Source organism: Lepidochelys olivacea (genome assembly GCF_965140295.1).
Source record: "Lepidochelys olivacea isolate rLepOli2 genome assembly, chromosome: 17".
Taxonomy (NCBI): Eukaryota; Metazoa; Chordata; order Testudines; family Cheloniidae; genus Lepidochelys; species Lepidochelys olivacea.
In genome coordinates, this window is record NC_140427.1 from 4,348,121 (window position 1) to 4,373,363 (window position 25,243).

The window sequence follows — 25,243 nt, forward strand, 5'->3', positions numbered from 1 at the left end:
CGGAGTCCTCCGGCGTCCCGCCGCTCCCGGAAGCGGCGCGGGGCAGGCCGGGATGGAGGAGGACGAGCTGGAGTGTGTGGAGGAGCTGGAGGCCGTGCTGCAGCTGGCCCCTGAGGTGCAGCTGGCCATAGAGCAGGTGAGGGCCGGTCGGGGCGGGGCTGAGAGGGGCAGGGGCGCTTCCCTCGGGAGGGGTTGGTGGGGGGCGCTCTCCCCTGGGGCAGTTGGGGGGGGCGCTCCCCTGAAGGGGCTGGCGGGGCGGGGACGCTCTCCCCTGGGGGAATTGGGGGGGGCGCTCCCCTGGGGAGGCTGGTGGGGGGCAGGGGCGGGGACGCTCTCCCCTGGGGCAGTTGGGGGGGGCGCTCCCCTGAAGGGGCGGGGACGCTCTCCCCTGGGGGGGTTGGGGGCAGGGACGCTCTCCCCTGAAGGGGCTGGGGGTGGGGGGCAGGGATGCTCTCTGCTGGGGGGGACGCAGGGGTGCTCTTCTCTTGGATGGGGGCTGAGATTCTGGTGGAATCTTAGATTAATCTATCATCATTCAGGTAGTATTAACTTTCCTAGTAAATGAATGTCTGTCCATGCCTCAGCCTTTCCCCTCTGTTGCTTCAGGCCTGGACTGTAGAGGGAGCCAACCTGCGTGTGGTTTTTATCAACCATTATAGGCTTAAGTGAACCACAAAAGAACCCCCTGGCTGATTTGGATCTTGGCGAAATATCGCCCTGTCCCACCCTTTCAAAGGAGGCCATTGGTTTGCAGAGGCATGCTTCAGGGCTGTCACAACCCTTTTCAGTGAGCAGCCCACACAGATCCTTCTAGAGCCAGAGCCTCAGATGTACCTTAAAATTCTCTGTGCTCCAAAGCAGATGCAATGGAATTAACAACAGCCTGTGGTGAAATCCTGGCCCTGTTAAATGCAGTGGCAAAATTCACATGGACTTCCCTTGGGCCAGGATTTCACCCTTGGTGTCTGAACAGGAACCTGTCATAGGTGAAAATCTAGAGGCAAGGAATGGGAGCTGCCTCACAACACATCGCTCAGATGATCCTCTTGGGTGTTAAAGTTAACAAGTTTCAGAGTAACAGCCGTGTTAGTCTGTATTCGCAAAAAGGAGTACTTGTGGCACCTTAGAGACTAACCAATTTATTAGAGCATAAGCTTTCGTGAGCTACAGCTCACTTCATCAGATGCATATCGCATATTCATATGCATCTGATGAAGTGAGCTGTAGCTCACGAAAGCTTATGCTCTAATAAATTGGTTAGTCTCTAAGGTGCCACAAGTACTCCTAAAGTTAACAAGTTAAGTTGCAGACTTTCTTTGAATGAGCTAGAGGGGATGATGGAGACTGATGCAGCTGCAGGGATGCACGGCACCTATCAATAAGGAAGGCAGCAGCATTTCTTTGTCATTGTTCTTGTGGGTGTCGTTTATGCTGTGAGGTTAATGGGTTTTTTTGTTTTGTTTTTTAAAGCAATATCCCTGACACTTTGGAATTTTTTCATGGGATGGGTGGAAGAGAGGAACTTGATGCTGAACAGTTGAACCATTTTCACTGAGAACCTTGAGAGCAGCTAAATTAATCCTGAGGTCTAATGGAAACTGGAATTTGGCTGTAATAATAATACTTTGCATTTCATAGATTCGTAAATGCTAAGGCCAGAAGGGATCATTATAATCACCTAGTCTGATTTCCTGCATGACACAGACTAAAGAACCTCATCCAATATTCTCTGAGCTATAGCATATTTTTTAGAACAATAGCCAGTCTGGAGGATCCACCATGTCTGAGTTGTTTTAATGGATAGTTATTCTCACTGGTAAAAAAAAAAATAATAATAATTGCACCTTACTTTTGAATTTGACTCACTTTAGTTTCCAACTACTGCCTTTTTCTGCTAGTGACACTTTAAAGGAACTTAAAGTGCTTGCAAGGACTAAGTTAAAGGAACAGTATTAATTCAAATTTGGCCCCACATTTAATTTTTTTAAAAAAAAAGCTCTAAAGCCAATGGCAAATGTTCTTATAAATTATAAAAAGCAGTGAAAATGGTTGTTTTAAAACAAATATTTTGCTCCACTGTTGGAAATTCAATCAACTACAGCACTAAGAACATGAGAATGAAATTGGCTATAAACAAAGGTGCTACTGACTGTCAGTGGCCAAGCTGAGACTAATGGAAAAAGTTAGCATCCCAGGTAAATAAATTTGTTTATTGCATATAATTTTAAAGTTGAAGACTTCTGGTCTTGCCTGTGATGTATCATAATCCCTATGTTAGAGATGGAGAGCCACCTAGAGACCACAAAACAGCAGGCCATTAATCTTAGTGAGAACTTTAATTCCTTCAGGGTGGTGAGATTTCTTTCCTTTTCCTCACAAAAACATTTTAAATTCTGTATGGAGAGTTAAGATGGGGAGTTTTGTATGGAGATTGACTTTGGTCTAGTGTCTGGGATCAAATCTGTTCAATGTAATCACAACATAAGCAGAATTTCCCACTGCTTTGGGCCAGTAAAGATTGTTTAGGGAACTAGACAAAGTTTGTAAAGTTTTTGTTAAACTGTGCATATGTAAATCTCCACTTTTGCTATAACCATAATATTTTTTTACATGTAGCTATAGTCAAATGGTTCTAACAGGGAGACTTTGCCAATCTACTGATTGGTTCCATGTCCTACTCCTGGTGGAATTCTGCACAAAAATATTCTGCACCAAAAATTAAAAATTATGCGCACAATATTTTAAATTTCTGCAAAATTTTCCACATTTTATTTGTCAAAATAATGCAATATAATCATACCAGTTTCAATTATTTTGGCAGTTTATTTAAACTACAATACAATGGATGGAGAATGGGAGTGGGGAGCATTGGAAGAAATCCCCAAACCCCCTTGCCTAATAGTTTTGACCCTTTATTTCTAGTTATTAGTCAACAAATATATGCAGCCATATGCTCAGTGTTACATCACAGGCAACTAAACAGCAAGGGGGGCTTGGAAATCAAACTCACAATTTATATTGGCTACTGACCATCTCCAGAAAGGTAAATACCAAACAATTTATGGAGCACATTTTGATAGGAATTTTTTTCAGTCCAAAAATTTAGACCATTTCCAATCACTAAAGCACCATAGGCATTTATAAAGCCATATTTTCCTTTACACCACTCTGGCAATGTAAAAGAGCCTTAAAACTTTTACATCTGTTTTATACTCCTGGGGGAATTCACAAAGACAATGGGAACAATTCACTAAGCAGGCAGGTTGTTACATTCTGCTCTGCCCCATGCCTACCTCCCCAGAAACAACCCAAAGCCCCCTTCTCCACGCCAAGTGTGCCGCAATAGCAAGCAAGCGGGACAGAGTGCCTCTCTCTCTCTCTCACACGCATGACTGCTCAGCCTTCCCGCCCCGTCCTAGTGATGATTTATGTCTCTATCTGCTGCTCCAAGTGCCTGAACCAACCTGCCTGCACTGCCGGGGAGGGGCTCATGACCGCTCTTGTGGGCTTTCCTTGGCTTCCCTGTCAGAAGCCATTTTTCTGTGGGGAAGCAAAGAAATCTGTGGGGGACATGAATTCTGTGCATGCACAGTGACGCAGAATTCCCCCAGGAGCAATATCCAGAACAGTTTATGGTCCAAGGACTGTATGCAGAATAGCAAGTGACCTTGAGGTAGAAAGGTTCACAAAGCAAGTGACTCTCCTGGAGTGTTTTGAAGGAGGCAAAGGGAAAAGGGTTTAGCAAATATTAATTACAAGACTGTGCTGGGTGTGGGGGATTGCATGAAAGGAGGCACAGAACCGGGAATGAACAAAGGATGGTCTTATGGTTAAAGATGGGGTTCAGAAATCTGAGTTCAAGTCCCAGCTCTGCAACAGGCTGATGAGGGGTGGGGAAGATGCTGGATTCATTAGCTAATGCATTAATTGTAATGTTGTTAGGCTTGATGGTTCAAGTGGTCTCCTCCAGCACTATCCCTGCATCTTAGTGAGCAAGCCACACAGGGTTTTCTGATGCTGTGTCTTGTAAATAAAAATTTTGATTTGCTGATTTAAAAAAAGTCAGTGTAAACTTCAAAAGATCAATATAAAATAATGATTTTTAGCTCCCCTGGGATTTTTTATACCAGGCACCATTAGCTGTAAAGGCTGATATGAATCAGCAGAGGAGGCAGGCTGTCAGGGATAGCAAGGGAGATTTCACCATTCTGCTGCACTAGAGAATACCGCAGTGAAGTAACATATTCATCTTTCCTGCAACTTTTCTGTAGCGGTTGAGGAAGCTTGACCCAGGCTGCTTCCCCTTCTCTACTGTATTATGACCTCCTGGATATTTAGTGTCTCCTCTCCCCCCATTACCCTTATTACAAGCCAGAGATGCTATACTTTTTTCATAAATATTGTCTTAGTTTTATGTGGAGCCTTTTCATCACCTCTCCACCTCGTTGTCCTGTAGTACCTTGCTGGTCTAGTGCTTAGGGGCACTCAGTTCGATTTCACTGCTCAGTTCATTTGTGCCCCTGCAATGTTGCCAAACTTCACACTCAGCTTACAGTCCTACTGGCTTTTCTCTTCAAATGCTCAGTCAGATATGCTTAGCTGTGTGTCTGCTCAGTTACGTGCCCAACCATAATCCCCTCCACACATCCTGAATATGATGGACATGTTTAAATCTCCCGGAATCTATGACTCTCCTTACAGCCATTGCCAACCTTCATCTTTCATAAGAACTTTGGGCACTGACACTGCTTGCCCACGAGAAACAGCAGACGGTAGCAAGACAGACTCAGTTAGTCATCAAACTGCAGTTGCCAGCTAGAGTAGGAGTCTGAGACAAACTGAGTTTTGTGTAGTTTTTTGGCAAGACTATTAGCCATCGCCATTGATCTGTTGTGCTATCTCTAAGTGTTGCCCAGTAGAAGATCAGGGAGTCAAGCCACCTGGCTTTTCTGTTCCTGATTTTGCCACTGATTTGCTGTGTGATATTGGAGAAAATCATTTAATCTCCCTGTGCCTCAGTTTCTAGAGTGCCCCAAGTTCCTCAGCTGAAAGGTGGATAAATACCATATTAACAGTAGTGAGGCCCTCTAAGTTACAATCCTTTCAGAGATACTAGATTTTCCCTTTGAAAAAAAGCATATCAAATTTAGATACTCGATGTGCTAAGCTAGCAAAAAGTTTGAATTGAAGGTTTTGTGTAGGATTTTCTTTGGCCTAATGCAGCTGCCTCTCGCCAGCTTGGAATGACTAGAATGACGCACACGGGTGACACTGCACAATGGCTGATGTGATTTACTGTATGTCCAGGACGTGGTTTAGACTGGGGAGGGAGGGATTGATGGCTGCATGGCACAGAACAGACATGGTAACTGGGAAGGTAATACATCATATATTTATGATGGAGGAAAAATAATTTAACATCCTTACTTGGATCATTTGAGCACCCTCTGAAGATAGATTAGAAAGAGTTGCTGCTCTTTTCTGGGATAACTAGATCATTTAACAGATTGACCCTCTCTCTCTTTTCCATGTTTGCCTGGTGAAATCTAGGTCTCCAGGGATCTAGTTTGACCATTTTCTTAATTCATCGTGTTTTATATTACAAGTTTGTGGAAGAAAACATCTCATCTCTCACCAGATGGCCCTACCCAAGAGAAGGGCATGGTCTCAGCGTGAGCTTTTAATTTCCAGGCAATGATGAAAACATGAACATCATTTTAGATACATAATTAATAGTTTCTGTCTCTTGGGAATTTGTAGCACATGATTGATTGTGCTGGTATTGAATCTCAGGATGTGCATATATATTACATCTGTGTTTACCCAGTCTGATAAATGCAGGAATTTTAATAGCACAAAGACTTCCAGGGGTGTAGTCACAAAAACTATTTATTCTCCATTGAATAAAGGCCTGACTACTCTCCATGCAGACCTGTCAGGACCATGCTGTTAAACATAATCCCATGTCTGTGTTTTAGTTATTAAAATAACAGATATAGTTTAAAGTTACAGATGATCAAGCTGATATTTTGTGTTTCTTTCTCCACTCTCTAGGTGTTTCCCAGCCAAGATCCACTGGACAGGGCAGACTTCAATGCTGTGGAGTATATTAATACTCTCTTTCCAACTGAGCAAGTAAGTCAAATGCTTGGGGTTCTGCTGTCCCATGAGCCATTGGGTAATCTTAATGGTGACTCAGTATGTAAATCACCCTGCATGTCCATAGGAAGACAGGTTTAAAAATATACCCAGGGCTTCTTTCTGAAGAGCAGCAAAATTATGACTTTCAGAGGCAATTACTTCTTAAACTCAGACCTGGTGACATAGAATGACAGTCTCCCAACGTGCTAGCTGCAGCTTCAAAGATAATGAAAATTCCATTTTGGTCTCTAGAAAGAAACAGTTTCATGATCCAAGGGTCGGTCTGTTTTTGCAGCTGAATTTCAGATCCTGCTGGATCAATATACTGGGAGGCCCCAAGGATTCTAGCCACACCAGGGATGTTTTGAACGTGAAGCGTCAGAAAGTCCAGTCACAATCAGACTAGATTTTAAAACCATCGTTTCCTTTCAGGGATAAGGAATGGAGATCTAGTGGGGTCAAATCCTTCCCTAGTTCCAACCCACGAACTAGGCTTGGCTTGGGGTTGGGAGGTCTGTTGAGATGGGGAGGTCCCTTCTGCAGCATAACAGACCTTGGGTGAGCTCCTGAAAACTTGCTGGAACTTCCTAGATTCTGCTGCGTTTGGGTCAACTGCAGCAGCAGAGCAAGCGGTAGGATTTTTCCTTTTAGTTGCTTCTGTTCAACTTGTTCTGCTTGGTTTGCTCACACCCAGATACCAGTCAGGCATCCTTCATTGCCAGGTATCCGTGGATCTCAGGCATTCAGGGACCATTGCATTCATCTAGAGGTTGCTGAAGTTCAAAGTACTGTATGGTTGAACCCTACCATACTTTGATCCTATTTGCTCTTTGACTGCGTTATCCACTAGAGGTCACCATCACCTTTCCCTTTAACTGCTTCCTCTGAGGGAGGATTCGTACAATCGCAAAGAGAAGTTGTAGTTGTACTCAGCGTGTTTATGCATGTGCAGGGGCGAGTTGAAGAGTCATTGGAGTCTGTAGATCTGGCTTCTGTTCCAAGCTCTGTCACTGACCTCTACATGACCTGAGCAAGTCGCCAAATTACTTGGTGCCTCAGTTTCCCTGTCTATAAAAGGGGGATAGTGCTATGAAAGAAAATGCCAAGTGTTATTCAAAGGGAGGTTTGATTCCGCGAACTGCGTGTATGTACTGAAAAAACATTTTTCTTTTGAAAAATTGTTTTTTATCTTGCAGTCTTTGGCAAACATTGATGAAGTTGTGAACAAAATCAGACTGAAAATAAGGTAAGTAGCACTCTGTTTCCTTTCATTGTCACATAGATGGGAAATGGCCATATGGTCATTAGACTTAATATATTTCCATTAAAGATCAATCTTTGCACTGCTGCTGGTTCTAACTCATTTTATTTGAAGCTAGGTAGTTTTATGCTTGAAATGTAAATATCTTTGAAGAAAGAGTTGGGCAGAGGTTTAAAAAAAGAAAATATTTCTAGTACATTTTATAATTTAATTAAATTTTACATTCAACTCTTTCCTATAGTGTATGCCACTCAAATAACATAGCTCTAACGCAGTGTTTCTCAACCTCACAAAAGACAACGGTGGGAATCGTGGGGCACTGAAAAATGTGTTACAATGCTAAAGCAAAGAGAAACAAAACTCCCAGAATAACCTGGGTGGCCAAAACCTTCTGTGTTGGTGAGATCAAATGTCGTAGCTGCAGTAATAGTTGTAGTGCACAGACTTTATTGTCGTCATTCTTACGTTTGCTATAAAGGTAAGGATAACAAATGAGGGGGTTGTGAAATTTTGTTTACTTAGAAGAAAGGTCTTGTCTACCTGAAAGCTCTGCTCTAGTCCAGGAGAACCAGAAAGGGAAACTGCCCAGTCTGATACCATTGGCCAACTGGTGTGAAATGCAAAAAGTGAATTGGATTTTGAAACTAATTTTCATATTTTGACAATATTCAGTGTTGTTGCTGATATCTGAGAGACTATCAGGTGTTTATGAAAATGTCAGTTTTATGTTGTCAGCACCATTTAAAAACAAACCAAGCCAGGTACAATTTTTTTTTTTTTTTGGTGCACTGGTTTTCACAAACTATCTGTTCCTTATGATGACACTGTCTGCTTTTCCCTAAAGGAGGCTGGATGACAATATTCGAACAGTAGTGAGAGGACAGACAAACGTGGGACAGGATGGCAGACAGGTACATGTGTCTTATATCACATAAAATCCCAAGGCTCTCTTCTCCCTCTGCTATGGCATGCAGAAGTCTCATAGATGCGTGGACTTTAAGGTCAAAGGGGACCATCATGGTCATTAGTCTGACCTCCTGCACATTGAAGGCCACAGAACCTCATGCACCCATTCCTGTAATAGACCCCAAACCTCTGGCTGAGTTACTGAAGTCCTCAAATCCGGGTTTAAAGACTTCAAGTTACAGAGACTCCACCATTTACACTTGCTTAAACCTGCAAGTGACCGTGCCCCATGCTGCAGAGGAAGATGGAAAACCCCCCCAGGGTCTCTGCCAATCTGAGCCCGGGGGGAAAATTCTTTCCCGACCCCAAATATGGCGATCAGTTAGACCCTGAGAATGTGGGCAAGACCTGGGAAAAGATTCTCTGTAGTAACTCGTAGCACTCTCCCATCTAGTGTCCCATTGTAGAGATGCTACTAACATCTGGCACACACATATGTAACACTGTATATACCACGGAGAATGAATACACTAAGTCATATTGAAGAGTCACTTACAGGACAGCTGTTATTACTATCTTCTGATTAGCCTATGGAAGGGGGCAAGAGAGAAATTGAGTTTAATGAAATCAAAACAGAAACATGATGCTTGCAGTTGTCAGTCTTTGAAGTTGATTCCAGAGGTATAGGAGTAAAGCAAATAAAAACAGGCCCGCTGTTAAGTGGGAGTGGATAGCTCAGGGGATTGGTACTAGGATATGGAGCCTTTTAACCAGGTCACTTGTTGGAATGTCCCAGGTCATTACTGTCTGATCGAGTGGCCCCCATGAAATGAGATGGCAGGTTTCAGTTTATTCCCTATTTGACAAGTGTCCATACCCCAATACCCAGAACTTAATAGCAAGACACAGGATATAGTAGCCATGAAGACTGAACTACCTTCTTACCCGTTGATGTGATTCAACGTTGAGGCAGCTAGCAATGTTGCTGCATGTCCTGTAGCTGTTTTATGGGTAAACAGGGAGCTTCCATATCAATCCAGCACCTTCCATGAGCATTACATTTAGTATTAAGAAGAGAAAACAATGTTTAAAAAGTAGTACCTGGAGACGGGACTGCCTTTCCCCCCGCTAGTAAGACCTTTTGGATGTATTTTTCAGTTTTTTCCCTCAGTACAGTTTTGTGTGGGTTTGCTCCTTTCCTTCTCACGCACATAGTGACAGACTCTGTTGAAAGCCTCAATCTGAAGTGCACCTGCTTGCAAAAATCTACCATGATGAAAGAATAACTGCATAGGCAAATAAAAGCACTTGAGCCCATGTGCTAAGTGATGAAAGATGAGCTGTTCTGCATGGAAAGGACACAGACCACCATTAAAACATATTCAGTTTGCCACTCCCAATAGACTGATCTTCTAGTTTATAGTCACAAATAAAAGAACCTATACAAGTAGGTCTTATGAACTGTGGACTGAGCCCAGAGCTAGGAGCCAAGGACTTCTTGAGTTCTCCTCCTTTTTCCGCTACTGATTCTTGCTGTGGTTTGAGTAAATTATTTAACCTCTCTTTGCTTCAGTATTAGCATCTGGAAAATGGGGGTTGTTTACCTATCCCAGGAGGACTGTTTAACATTGGTATGGTTCCCTGAGCACTAAATATTACCGAGTCAGGGACAGATATCATGATGGAGACTGGAGACTATTCCTAGTATAAGAGAAAATGTGAAAGACAGCCTGGGTCAGGAGTGAAGTGGGGGGCCAGCAGAGTGGTCAGGAGAAGTGTGTCAGAAGAAATGAGGTCAGAATTACACGTGGAAGGGGAGTTGTTGAGGCTGAGGAAAAGCCAGTGCAGCAGATAGAGAAGAGGGTTGAAACGTGCTCAGGGTGACAAAAGTGGGACAGATGGTTTTGGCAGCAGCTTCTCGGACAGACTGAAGGGTGGAGGGCTGACCGGGAGAACGCAGAGAAGAGGAGGAGAGTGTAGTTAAGGAGAGAAATGATTAGAGCATGGCCTAGGATTTTGGCAGGTCCAGAGGATGAATTTGACGAGGGACACAAAATAAAAGGAGCTGTTCCCACATGGTGACAAAAGGCCACAGCTCAGCAGAGTATGTCGGTGCTGAGCATCAGTGGAAATGCTGGCTGTGGAATCCTGTGTAGAGAAACCTTTGCAAGAACCGCTGGACAGAACTTAAAGAGGCTGCTTGGGTTTACCAGGGGAAATGATGACTTATTGGGTGAGTTTCCTAGGCTGTTGGCGGATGTGTACTGTGGAGGTCCAGCACCCTCCATGTAAATCTCTGCCTTATATGTCTCACATCCTTGAGTTCCTTAGAAGGTCACTGTGCCATATTGAAACAGTGCAGGCGTTGGCCAGTACCCTGTGCACATTTGAAGGGTAAATATTGTTGTGAAGCTTCTAGTTAGTTTGCCTGTTAAGGGACTAATTAAAATTCCATCAGAATAAAACCACGGAATACTTACATGTGTGTGACATGTTTATGCAGAGCCCCTTTGAAGTAGCTTAGTGCAGTATTCAGGCATGAGCGTTTCCATGTTGAATCACTTTACTGCTGTTCAAGGTAATAGCACTTTATTTTACTGAACGTAACCAGAGGGTGTCATGTTAAAGGCAGGTACTCATCTAGAAATGCAACTAAGCTTTTAATCCTTTCAAAGAGTTTGAAATACTGACACCAAGAAATTGTTGAAAGCATTATTCTCTCTCAAGGATCTGTGTGTATTTTAAAGGATGTATGCTTTCCTCTCTGTCTGTACAACGTACATGTATATATGCTTGCACACATGTTTTATACATGGATTGCTGGAACAAAGCTGTGTCACTATTGGGAAGGGCAGACCTAGAAGTATAAAGCTTGCAGAAATGTCAGTAATTCCAGGCCTCAGATATTTGTAGGTCAAAGGGTACTGCAGTTGAGCAGGTCAGATTACAGAGAGAAAGTTGTGAATAGCATTTCAGTTAGAGATGGAATTTTGCATTCATCTCCCCAGAACCCAGACAGAAAGGAAACACAGAAGAAATAATTGCTATTCCTGGCCTCTCCATAGTTCTTTCTTTCTCAGTGGCTCAGGATGCAGGCGAATGGAGAGAGAGGCCATTTCAGATAATGACCTTGTTGATAGTTCGTGTGGGTGAAAATCTTGATCTTTAGCACTGGCTGTCTGTTCTTTTGCTGAAGGGAGCCTTTGTTTGACTAGCACATGTTCAGTGGAAATATGGATGCTCAGAAATGTTAAGTTTTTTTTAGGGCAAGAGGCCCAGCTTTTCCCTCTTGGATGGAACAGAGGAAGAGTTTAATTTTCCAAAGTATTGTAAGAATTTGTTACCAACAAGTGAGGCACATCTAAGAAAAACAGATGCTCAGCTATGGAGAGAATCAATGCCGTTGTAAAGAGAGTGGAACTTTTAAAAAAACAGCAGCATGCTTCAGGAGCAACAGCCATGCTGACCAGGAAGCCCTATTTATCCCCTTCTGTCTGGATCCTATGTTCTATATGTCATCTGAATTCTCCAACAATTATATTTTTCCTGGCAGAAATTTCCCTGTCTGGTGATTCCGAGTGTCTTCTCATTCCTTATCACCCATTTTTTAGTTCATTTTGTCTTTTGGGTTTTGCTGGAAATTGATACATGTGTAGAACTGGCAGCTACTGTGTAACCTTTTTACTTGCTAATCTATCTCTTTCCTGCTGTGCCTTCTCCTCTCTACTCCCAGAGACCAAGCCGTAGCAAACCATTCCGTGCTGCTTATCTAGAGGAGAGTTTCCCTTCACTGGTGTGTTGTTTTTAATTTACGGTGTGTGGCAGATGCTGTAACCAGGTGACAATAGTCTACTCTGTGGAACCGGGCTTGGTTTGTGCATGTTGCTGGAGGGATGTATAAATCTGTCAAAAACTTGCTTCGTTCCTGGATTGCAGGTTCTTCTGCATGTGTGTTTGGAGAAAGCATTTAATACTTTGTGAGTTTACCCAGTCTGTAATGTTATGATTAGGGAGACAGAGGTGTGTCTGAGCACAGGCTAGAGAGTCAGGAAGTCGTGAGTTCTAATCCCATCTCTGACACTAATTCACTCTTTGGCCTTGAGCAATTTACCTAGTCTCTCTGCATCAGTCTCCTCATCTCTGAAATGGGGATAATATCTGCCACACTTCCTCTACACTTTTCTCTAGCACATGGGACTGTCTTGCTTTTTTCTTCTCCAGAGGTGGTGTGGCACGCTCTAGTCCAATGATGTGCTTACACTCTGCATTTGACTCCTTTCTGAGTGTCGGACCATTTAAATAAACATAAGAATTTAATAAGTAACATTTTAAAATAACATTCTCTTTATGGCAAGACTCGGTCTCGTAGACTTTAAGGTCAGAAGGGACCATCATGATCATCTAGTCTGACCTCCTGTCTGAGAGCATGACAGGTCTGACCCAAATAAAAACTGTTGTTCCATTTGGACACTTTTGCAGAGTGCTTTCCTTACTAAAGAGGAACTTGGCTGGCAGAGAGTTTGCAATTCACTAATCACGTTTTGTATTTTGAAGCCAAACATTAAAAATATCCACAACAAGAACACTTAAACCTCAGATACCATGTCCCAGTTGTAATGATTTCATAGCGGCTGAGATGGCCATCTTGAGTTTAGTACACAGCATGCTAGAGTGGCTTTAAAGAAGCCACTCCCATCTCTTAACCATATAACAACACGTAGGTGACCAGAAGAAGCTGTTCAGGTCTGTCATGTCCACAGAGAGGTAGCCCAGTGTCCTATTTTTAGTGCCAGTTGTAGTAACACGGGTTCTGATGCTGCCAGGGCCTGAGCAACTGCTGATTTCTGTGGGCCTGGAGGATACCTTGTAGAATTGAGGGTAAATCACTGTTTATAAAAACACCCTGGAAAGGCTTTGATCTTCTTTCCAAAGAAATATAAACCCCAACAGTGATGCTAAAACAACATGAAAGGTTTTATTTGAGCCAACAAAAGCCAGGAGGAGGTGCCAAGCGGCACTCTGCCCTGAAGGAGGCAGTTCACTGTGGTACAAGTTATTTACGTATGGTTGGGAGCGGGCAGAATTGTGGATACAGAAGTTTATTCTCCCCTCTGTTTTTATTAAGGGGAGTGACATGTACATTGCTGGAGGGGAGAAGAATATTCAGAAATGTAACCCTTGTCTTTGCGTTTCCCATCTCTCTTCTGCATAACTTGGTTGCTGAATGAGGGAGCAGGAGTCTGGAGCCTTTCATTTGTAGGTGGCTGATCAGATCCTTTCTATTTCAGTGAGAGGGGCCACTAAAGAGCTGAGCACAAGCAAAGTGAGGGTGCTCTTTTTTATTTGCCAACTGCATCTTCCCCTTCTGTCCAGGAGGGGGGAGCACAACATTGCTTTTGAGAACAGGCTAGCATTTGGTTTTGCTCATCAGCTGGTGGAAAAGAGAGAGTCTGGGAAAGGTATGGTCTGTACAGTGTCTCAGATTTCTCACACGGGCTGCAGAAAGCACAGATGCTCCCGATCATGGGTCTTCGCCTACAGCAGGAGGGTGTGCTCGCAGTGCAACATCAGGCCTTGAGACAGAGTGAAACACAGGACCAGGAGCTAGGAAGTATGGAGTTCTAATCCCATGTCCAACGCTAAGAGCCTCTGTGCTATAAGCAGGTCACTTAATCACTCGGTCTCAGTCTCCCCTTCTGTAGTATGGGGATAATACTACTGTGCTTCCCAGGGCCATTGCACACGTTAATGAGAGTTTGTCAAGCAGATGAAAAATGCTGAATTTTACTCCCTTTTAAATGGAGTGCCCCAAATGTTTTATATTACCCAAAGGAAAAAAAATAGTAAGATGGTTGAAAATAAGTGCTTGAATTTAAAATTAAAATAAATCAAATGTAGCATCAAAGGAACCATTTAAACAGCTTTACAGGCTGGAGTGCTCCATCTTCTCCATATAGTATAACATTTCCCAGTTCAAAGCCATCTGCATTTTTGAAGTTTTGCCCTAGGATTTTCTACAAATGCAAAGGCCTTTAAATAGTCTGGCTCATTTGGCTTCCACTTTCTTGTGTGATATTTTTGTGACATCTGTAGGCAATGCCGTGAACTTCAAAAATTAACTTGCTAATTACCTCTTTATGGGGGAAAAACAACAGCTGTGGGTGGAACGTTCCATAGCAGGGTGACACTTTCCTTGTGAGTCCCAGACATCAGCTATTTCTGATGCCTTGGGAGAGGCTGGGTATGCAGAAGCTGCTGTGGGTCAGTTGTAACAATATGTAGTTAGGGCTGTGCCTGAATTTTGTATCGAGCCAGTGCTGTAGATCCCCCTTTAGAGTTTTCTCAGATCTGACATGGGAAAGGAGCTTACACTGCCCTTGCTCAAAAGCTAAATTCCAGTGACTGCACATTTTCATATCTGCCCCAGGTTACGGTATGGGTAGTTCCCATTGCTTTTCCACTAAGCATTTAACATGTTGTGAGTACATTTCTAATTTGCTGCCAGTTAGTCCAGTTTATTACCAAAGCTTCTAAATATGTGAGCTATAATTTGTCTGACAATCACTGACTTTTTTATAATGTTCTTTTGGCCTGAGCTGCTTCACCCATTCCCTCAAACTCCCTTTCTGTAATTTATCCTCTGTGTTTTCAGACTATAATTTAACTCTTTTTTTGTTCCATCTCTGCAGCCAGAACATTTGCAAGCTTGAGTTATTAAAGGACAGGCAACTTGAAATCTAGTCCATTTCAAAATTACTTAGAATTAGTTTCACATCCAAGCCTCTCTGCCAATGTTTGTGGTTTTACTATTGAATTTCTTTATTTAAAATCCTCCCCCCCACCCCAACTTCCTGACCTTCACAAACAACAAGGGATACAAGGAAATTATTGAAACTGATGAAATAGGTTGTCTTTTATAGGGAAAAAAATCTTTCCTTCCCAATCTTTTGTTATAGTGATAGGTTTTACTGTTACAACAGTAGATGAACATTTTCAGATGGATGTGTGAATTTGTTTTTAAGTTGCTAGTGTGTTAAATTGCTTTAAGAAAAACAAAACGTAATTTAACCTAGAGGATTTCCTAGCACAATGGGGCCCAGTCTAATTGGCTTCTAGGTCCCAGTGCAATATAAACGTTAAATAATAAGAAAAAGGAAGTGGACCTGTTCTGGACAGGGAACAGCCTTGCCCATTTTTTGGCAGGTGAAGATACTAGTTTGGTAACTCAGTTGGCTTTGACTGTCTCCCAGATCTCTTTTTTTTGACTCATAATATTGGAAATATGTTTTCCTTAACCATAGGAGTGCAGGAAAAAAATGGCAGCTGCTGGTGTTAATAAGAATGCAAGTAAATTCTTGCTGTCAAGCTTGCACCCAGCTCAGCGGTGGACACTTTAATTAGCTGTCTGGTACTTTCATAAACAATGCTGCAGATAAAGATAAATGTGTAGCACCCTTGCCGCTGGGGGAAGGTTAGCAATGCCTTCTCTTCCCAAGCCATGTGCACAGTGTAGGATCTTGCTATGTTTAAGCCTGTGAAAGGAGGAAGATGGATGCATCTGGTGTAGAGAAATACCCACAGCTCTCTTGGGTTTGGCAAGGTCTTAGACTGATGTGCATTGGATGCTTACCCTCACTCAGCTATTTCAATTGAGATCAGAGAGGACTTTACCGAATGGATGCAGGGAGGAAGGGAATTGCATATGGAGATTGAGCAGAGGAAGTGAGAGGTGAAAATGATGCAGGTGCCACTAAGACCTCCTGCAGCCTAAGAACGGGGAGGGAGCCTGGAAGGTGAGGATAAGGCCCCAATCTGGCAAAGCACTTAAGCCCATCTGTAATTTAAAGCATGTGAGTAACCCACTGAAGACAGTTTTGCATAGGCTAGTTGTGCCCTCAGTCTTGCTTCCTGCCACCTAGCCATTGTCCAATGCTTGTTCCCTCCTTCCTTAAGCTTGGTCCAGCAAAACACTGAAGTGCGTGAATAGTTGCTTTGAAGTCAGTGAGATGGCTAATATGCTTAAAATCACAAATATGCCTAAGTGCTGGGCTTTGGACAACAATTGCCAGGCAGGTAGACAGCTAAATTGGGTGTACAGCTAGGCTAGGCAACAACGTACTCAGGTTACTGTCACTTCATCCTCTCGATCTCCCAGTGCCCACCCATTTATTTGTTTTACCCACGTGTTGTGTCTTGTGTTTAAGAAAAGATTTTCGGCATTTTGGGGTAGAGACTATCTATTTACTTAATGTTTTGTGCAGTGCCAAACACAGTGGGGCTGTGATTCCTGATCAGGGCCTCTAGAGGCTACCAGTATAGCAGGTTAGCTGGAACAAGCAGGCTTTGAAGAGCCCTGTAAAATCATCAGCCTGTTAGCAACAAGTGTTTAAGCCTGACATTTTAAATAATATCATTTGTAGGCTTTTCTTTGGCACAATCGCTTTAATATCTCCCATGCCTCTTATGTAGAACACTCGTCTATCATGAACCATTCAACATTCTTGTCTCCTGTTTTTCTCTACAGAAACCTTTATCCTGATTGTTAGCAGGCAAAGGCGAATATTCAGGATTTTTGTGTGGAGTGTGTGTGGGGGGAATGCAGATTTAGGGAATGTCTTAAGCTCTGTGTGTAAGTTTTAAAAAAAACCAAACCCACATTTCTTAAAACTCAGTCCTTGTGATTAAAGTCACACAGAGTTCTTAAGCTTTTGTAGCCAATGAATAATAAACAGAAGTCAAGCTGCCAAAATAAATCAAACTTAAGATTCATTTAGACTCATTTCTCTAGCAAGTTACGGCAGTTGGATGGTCTCTCTTCCAAGCTGCAGGAACACAGTAAGCCTTTCTAGTCTAAAACACGCTTATTGAAAAGGGTTTTAGGCAAATGGCATGCCAAGAAGAAATACTGTTGTTTATTATCCTTTTGGACATTGGCCATTAAAACTGGCATCTGCAACTACACAAGGAGATCAAGCATAACTTTTGCCATGTGCTGCGTAGCCAAGTTCAGAGGAGAAGCAAGTCGAAGCTTGACCTTTTCTTGTGCTTCGATATCATAAGTGGGTAAATGCAGTTTGTCACCATCCTGTAGCTCAGTGGTTCTCAACCGAGGGTACACTGACCCCGAGGGGTACCTCCTGAAAGACCTCTGCGTCCATCAACTCATCTAGATATTTGCCTAGTTTTACAACAGGCTACATAAAAAGCACTAGCGAAGTCACTAAAATTTCATACAGACAATGGCTTGTTTATACTGCTCCATATACTATATTATACCGTAACGTGCATATATGCACTTTATGAAACATGCATGCCTTTTATGTCATTTACTGATGCATGCAAACATGTTAATGAGGTTGATGTTGTCATGGTGTGTATGTGGCTGCGATGTAAAAATTGATAGATTTTTTTAAAACGAGGAGCTGGAAGCAGTAGAAGTGGCGACAGTGAACTTGTAATTCACAGCCTCCCAGAATGACAAGGCTCACAAGTGAAAAACAGGTTCAAGTATCACACTGAAATGTAAGTTCAATATTTATATCCCAATCAATTTATTTTTCACTATAAGGTAAAAATGAAAGAAAGCAATTTTTTTGTAATAGCATGCTGTGATGTACTTGTATTTTTATGTCTGATTTTTGTAAGCAAGTAAGTTTTAAGTGAGGTGAAACTTGGGGGTATGCAAGAGAAATCAGTGTCCTGAAAGGGTATAGTATTCTGGAAAAGTTGAGAGGCACTGCTGTAACTGTCCAGGGTGTGGCTCGGGTCGTGTTTTGTGCTGGCAACAGGCAAACTTCATTCCCAGATGGACCCAAGCCCGGAGTAAGTTACAAAACAAGATCTTGCTGGGTTGGAGCTGGTGCTGTTTGCCTCACGCCAGCTGCATGAGAAGTCCACTCCAACAGAAAAAATTTTGACAACAGGCAGGAGTTTGAAGCTTGGTTTCACCATGCAGTGCCACCCCCCCCCCCATGGGGAAACGTTTATTCCAGCCATTATGTTCACATACCTAGAGCTGAAGATCCGTCAGCATTTCCATTTATAAATCCCTATTTTCAGGGTTTGTAATGCAGCTGTACAATCATAGGCCTCAACCCAAGAGTGGATTTATTTTACAAAATCTGAAAAGGATTATTTTGGTCAGTTTTTGGACGTACACAATGTACAAACCAAACATGGCTCTGATTGATCAAATGTGATTTGGTGGGAACAACCAAAATGCTGAGTTCTCAAATGGACTTTACAGGCATATAATTGACAAGTGCCCCACCCTAAGGAGTTTACAGGCTAGGCAAATTTGATGCACAAGATTGCAGTTCAAATAGGGAGGTGCAGGCCATGTTGGAGTGGAGATCAGGTTTGTTGAATCTGGAGGAGTAATGGAGGTCACTGACTTCAAGAGATAAGGGCAGCTCTCTGGAGCATTGTGGGTGGAACAAAATGAGGCATGGAATGGCATGTGGGAGGTGGAGACAAAAGGTTTAGAGAGGAACAGGAGCAGCATGGTGGGGGTAAAGACTCAACACGTATTCTAAAAAAAATGAGATCCAGAAGAGAGAATTGCAGCTTGTCTACACAGGGAATTTACCTGTATCATTATACAGGTATGGTTATTCTGGTAAAACTCCTTGTCTGAAGACTTTTATTCCGGAATAGCGTCCATGTGGGGGTGTTACAGCAGTAGAATTACAGTGGAATATTTAGACTGGTATAGTTATGCTGGCCATTTTCCCTGTGTAGACAAGCCCTCATCCACAGCATGTTACCTCAGTGGCTCATGATACGTCTACGCAGAAAAAAAAAAAACCCTCTGCATTTACGAGCTTGAGCCTTGGTCAAGTGATTTGGGTTTGAGCTGCAGAGCAAAAAATAGCAGTGTAGATGCTTGGGCTGGAGCCTGGGCTCTGAGACCCTCCCTCCTTGCCAGGGCTCCAGTCTGTGCTGCTGTTTATAGCCTTGCAGAGTGAACCCGAGTCAGTTGAACCAGGCTCTGAGGCTCTCTGCTGCGGGTGTGTTTTGCTATGTAGACCTATCCTTGCTCTAATAATCTGGAGGAGTTTCCAGTCATTCAGGACTAGGCTGTAATTTTACAAACAGCCCTGAGTAAGGACCTGGGGAGTAGCCACACCTAAGGAGAAGTCGGGGAGCCAGCTGTGGTTCTGAGTCACAATTCCTCCCCTGCTCCCTGAGAAAGGAACAGGTCACTTCGCCCCTTCGTCTGGAGCAGTTTGCTCCCCATCGTGTGCCTGCCTGGCTAGTAGAGGGAGATGGAGCCGCGACTCCACTCTACCTGCTCTCAGTGGGGAGTGATGAGGGAGTAGCCGTTGCAGCCAGTCTCTGACCTGGGGTCGAGTGGGGCTTTGCTCCCTTGTGCAGCTAAGTGTGGGCTGTGACTAGCTAGCCCTCATCGCAAACTTACGTGATGAAGCCATAATAGTCACTGTGCCCAAATACAGTGACGTTAAGGGCTTTGCCAGGAGTCTGAGGCACCTGTCTAATTGCTATAGTGATGGGCCACAATGTTTCAATCCCAAATCAATGCATGTCACTGTGGCTTGGCTTATGTGCACGTAAGCAATACAGTGTTGCAGGTGAGTTCACGGTCTTGGGTAGCCATGCTTTACCACCCCTTTGACTCATCCCTGGGCCCCCAAGTCAGACGTAAGGAGTCATTGATGCTATAGAAAAGGACAGCTCTGAAAGGCTTTTGGGTAAATATGGGAGTAGAGGTGTTATACCTCATTATGTAGCCCCAAACAATATGGAAGATCGTCTTCTGTTTCAGATCTCATGTGCCTGTCAGTCCTGGCCTGCCTGTTTAACACCCAGGCTAGACTTCTAACCACAACTATGGATTTTCTCTTTTTTGGGGGGGAGGGAAGGGGGTACAATTTGAAGCTTGATTCATTATTAACATAGCTTTTAAAGCTGGTTTGTTGAATAAAGTCCCCTGCAGAGCCCTCTTTTTGGCTGAAAACTGGATTCTGTTTGCAGCAAAAGGACTGACGATAGAAACCCATGTTCTGTGCAGGTGAGATTGGAACTTAGTTGGCTTTGCACATAAACTATAGAATTGTAGTAGCAATATAGCATTTTGTGTGTTCACCTGAACAGGCTAGTTTGCTTTGCACCATGTGAGATAAATAGGTACTAGCCCCAATTTCCAGCTGGGGACGCTTCGGCATCCAGAGGACAAGTGACTTTCAGAAGGTCTCATGCACAGGCTGTAGATAGCAAGTACTAGAAGCTGGGAATCCTGATTCTCAGTCCAATGCCTTACTCACAAGAGCATCCCTCCACCCATAGATTGACTGCAGGTTTTTTGTGGGGGACAGCCAAATATTTCTCAAAGGGGCAGGGGAGAGAGTTAATGTTTTAAAGTAGTACATGTCCCCGTATAGTCAGCAGCAACAGGGTATGTGCCCCAGATGGGGGAAGCTTAGATTTTTTTCTTTTTAAAATTTTTTAAACCGGCTGAAATTATTTGCATTTGGAATGCTTAGGCCGTGTCTAGACTAGGAAAATAGGTAGTGTTTGAGCATGTGTAGGCTGTTTAAAACCTTTCAAAACCATGTCAATTGGTAAGTGGTCACTCCTAGTGGCGAGAGGGCTACTAGGATCAGGTACTCCAGTGATAAAGCCCTAAGGGCTTGTCTACTTGGTGAAAATGACCAGCACAGCTATAGCAGAATAGCTGATTCCACTATAGTTAACGCCAGTTAATCTACTTGTGAAGACAAGCCCTGGGAGAGCGAGCCTGGGTCACCTACAGCCAGCTAACAAGCCCTGGGAGAGCGAGCCTGGGCCACTTACAGCCAGTTTTAAAGCTGATAAACTGAGTCCACGGGAGGTGCAATGTCCTGTTTAAAATCATGTCCGCTAATGCATATTAGCCAACGTGTTTTCCAGTACAACCTATTTTCCTAGACATGACCATGGACTAAGTGATGAGGGGTTTGTGTGTGGAGGCTGAGGTAGAGGCTTTCAGCAGAATAAATTGTAGGCATAAGAAATAAGTGTTCAGAGTTTCTCCAAACCATGCTCCTGTTTTCCCGAGGCTTGACTATATTTCAGAGCAACTTAATCCTAGATTGTGTTTATCTTTGATGCAACTCTGACAGCATCCTCTAACATGAAATCCTAACAGAGTATTTTTTTGCCATTTCTCAAACTGGAGGGACTTGCAGGTATGAGACCTTAATAGAATAAATTGTTAGCGTGGTCACAGTATACAAAAGTCTCTTTGAAAGTGCTGCAGCTGAGGCTTTTTTGGGTTGTTAGATGGGAATTTATTTTTAACCATGCTTGAGGTTTTCATTGATTTCAATTGTAAGTGTGGCAAGGAATGAAAGAAGATTTAACTCTCTGCAGTTGAGAACGGGGAGGTTTCCAGAAGTTCAAAGCTCTCAGTATCCCAACCACAGCCCAATTTGTAACATGAAGGATACGTTTGGACTCTAAGAAATTGGGCAGATGTGTCAAGTGTCTATAAAATACTTAGCGCTGGGCAGTTTTCCAATATGAGTAATAACATCCAGTGGAAATGTATATTAACTAGAAGCAAATAAAACCAGCAAGTTTTTATTCCACACCAACCAGCATGTGGAAGTCATCTAAGTATTTTAACCATTATTACTCAAGAGGGGACAGAACAAAGTGGATCCTAGTGGCCCTCAGGCCTAAAGTTTCCTAAGCAAGCAACCTATCCTAGCACATTTTTTCTAATCCCCAATGAAAAGTTGTTCTCTCATAGTGCACAGACCTCGTATAGTTCCTTTTGTCTGAGGGTTTCCGAACCCCTAAATATTTAGCTGAGCTCCACAACAGCCCTGAAAGGGTGGGTAGGGGGTGTTCAGAGATCACTGCACCCACCCCTGAAATGTCGCCACATCACTGGTAGAAAGTGGCAGCTGTTCAATAGAGCACAACAACTCTGCCCTCCTTTTTAGGGTGGAGGTGAAGATGACTACCATGTCAACTTGGAATTGCAAGAGGAATTCAGACAGGTAGAGCGTAATTCCCTGTGTTGGATTTCGGGTAGGATGCTATGGGTAACACCCCTACTCCTGCACATAAGTGCTAGGACATCCTTTAATTGCCATAAGTGGCAAGAAAGTTGGTTTTAAAGGAACACAACCATTCAAAGTTGAATTGATTTAAAAAAGGTCAGTAGTGTCGGGTACTGCTTGACTTCCCCTGCCAGTTATGGTTTTACAGTCACATTTTCATCTCTTAAAAATCTTTTCCCGTCCTTCTTTGCTATGCAAAACACCCAAAACCAACTCATTAACAAGGGGAAACAATGTAACTGACTATACTCAAAGTGATCTTATGGTTACTTATAACAGTACTGAGGTCTGGTCTACCCTATTGACATATACCAGTTTCACACCCCGAGCAACATAGTTATACTGACCTTAACCCCCCGTGTAGACAGCGCTATGTTGGTGGGAGAGCTTCTCCGGGTGATAGAGCTGCCACCTCTCAGGCAGGTGGATTAACTACGCCAATGGGAGAGCTCTCTCCCGTCAGCTTAGAGCGTCTTCAGTGAAGCACTACAGTGGTGCAGCTGCACTCATGCAGTGTTTTAAGGGTGGATTTGCTCTAAGTAAACAAATCTTTTTCAGACAGTGTCATCTTTCGTTGTGTGTGTATTTGTGGTCAGTGTCTCACTCTCCTCCTTATGCACTAACCAAATACTGCAACATTTTGGTTTCAGTTGCTACAGGCAGTCGTTTAAATCCAAACAAACTGTTGTCATCATCATCAGAACAAAGCTTCATGAAAATGTTGTTAAGCTTTGTCAAGCAAACCAAACCTTTATTTTGTGTCAACACCAAATTTTACATCTAAACTACCAAATGGTGCCCCATGACTTAAAAAGCGTGGAACAGGTTTTCACACAGCTTTTCTGTTGGCAGGTTTCTGTGTGTGTCTGAGTGAAATGTTATGTTATCTCTCTTCTTAACTTAAAAAATTTCAGAGGTACAAAAAAAATGCCAAACATGCACAGAGCTCATCAATTAACTAGGTTTTTCTAGGTCAAAAAGAAATATGCAGCCCTCCGGCACCATTGAATCATTCAGAGCTACTGCTGTGTTGTTTGAAGGTTATGTTTTAAGGGGTAAATGAAGGGGTTTGAAATAAGCGTTAGGAAGTCAAATCAATATTTATTAGCAATTTCACTTCGTACTGGTGCTCCTGAAATTTACAACATTGTCAAGTTTTGTTGTTGTTGGGCGGAGGGATAGCTCAGTGGTTTGAGCATTGGCCTGCTAAACCCAGGGTTGTGAGTTCAATCCTTGAGGGGGCCATTTAGGGATTTGGGGCAAAAATTGGGGATTGGTCCTGCTTTGAGCAGGGGCTTGGACTAGATGACCTCCTGAGGTCCCTTCCAACCCTGATATTCTATGATTTACAGTTTTGGAAACTTGTACCTTGTTCTAAAAATTGCAGTATAAAACTTAAACTGAATACCAGCTGCTATTCCTGTCTCTTCTCTTCCCCCTACATCCCAACCACATTGTTCAGCAAAATAGCAGGAGTCCTGAGTTCTTTAATTCATAAAACAGGGCCAGAGCTCATGTTGTCCAAACTGTGGCTCTCCAGAGCCCTTAAGTAGGTAAAAGTAACAGATGCTGGCACCACATGATGGTAGCTGTTGACCTTTTTTTTTTGGCTGTTAAAGTGTCCGCGGGCAAAATCCTGGTTTAGTTTGGTCAGCATTCCAGTGACAATTTGTTAGCTTTGGAGCTTGCCATTGGCTTCAATGCTCCATCTCCAACGAAGTGCAAAATAATAATCAAGGGAAGTATTTTTTCAAACATAAACCACTTTGATCCTAAAGGTTTCCCCGGTTTAAATATTTGACGTTCTATTCTTTTATTGCTTCTTGTCCCATTTCTGAAACAAGAGGCGCTGGGGTATCCCAGAAGTATGAAAGAGAGAATTTATTGTACATGAGCAGGGAGAAACTCTTTTCAGGGAGTATGCTTTTTCTGAGAATAAAATATGCAACAAGTGTTTGGTGTTTAGTAATTGTGAGTTGACTGGTCATTATTACGGGTACTCCCATGTTCGTGATTGGGAATATTTTCATCCCAATGAGATGAAATGGAAGGGAGATATTTTTATCTCCATGAATGGGGATTTTTATTTATAAACCCCCTTTGAACTGAGATGACGTTATATCGCCCACCATCTTGTTCTTCTCTGGAATCAAACTCTTTGGGATCAAACCAAGCAAGCGATGAGACTCTGCAGTGACAGTTAAAGCATCAGCACATCATGCACTTCTTTGCAGAACACGTTACAAATACTGTCCTTCAAATGAAATAACCTTGATAGATGGTTGGAGGTCTGGGAGTGCAGATTGGAGGCTGTGTGTCAAACCCAGGCGAATACTACTGCTCTTACATTCTCTGTCCAAGTCCATGCTTTAAAAACTAGTTATCACTGAACAGGATAGCGTTTCGACAAAATACAGTGTAGGTGTTCGTCACTTTTCTGGACTGATCCTGTTGAGTTTTTCAATAACTTCCTACTGTTTCAGGGAAGCCTTGATGTATGGTTTTTAGAAAATCCCACCCAAGAGACAAGCAGTGGATAACAAATTTGGCAGGAGTAAGGCTAGCTGATCCTGACTCTGAAGGGTGGGTAACCCTCCTCTCCTTTCACCATCTCCTAATAGTGACCAGGTTTGACCAGGTCTTACCAGGAGCTTGATAACAGATTTCGATTTTAGTATAAGATGCTGGCCCTTTTCTTGTTGCCTGTTCAGACCTTTAGAAAAGAACCTCTGGTAGCCCCCGCTCCTGCTAACCCTTATGCACATGTTTAACTTTGAGCTAGAGTAATTTGGGGCTATTCACGGTAGCAAAGTTAAGCATGCATGTAACCATTTTCAGAATCAGGACCCTAATGGTTAACTTTTTA

The 25,243-nt window shown here is 43.0% G+C and overlaps 1 protein-coding gene across 1 annotated transcript in view; it reads left to right on the forward strand.

The window, feature by feature from the left end:
• VPS53 (VPS53 subunit of GARP complex) overlaps positions 1 to 25,243 on the forward strand; it is a 98,012-nt gene continuing 72,769 nt past the window's right edge. The window contains exons 1-4 of the mRNA XM_084651037.1: positions 1 to 136; positions 6,055 to 6,135; positions 7,338 to 7,387; positions 8,247 to 8,313. Of these exons, the coding sequence (XP_084507163.1) occupies positions 53 to 136; positions 6,055 to 6,135; positions 7,338 to 7,387; positions 8,247 to 8,313 (282 nt within the window). The 5' untranslated portion in view covers positions 1 to 52. The remainder of the gene's footprint in view (positions 137 to 6,054; positions 6,136 to 7,337; positions 7,388 to 8,246; positions 8,314 to 25,243) is intronic.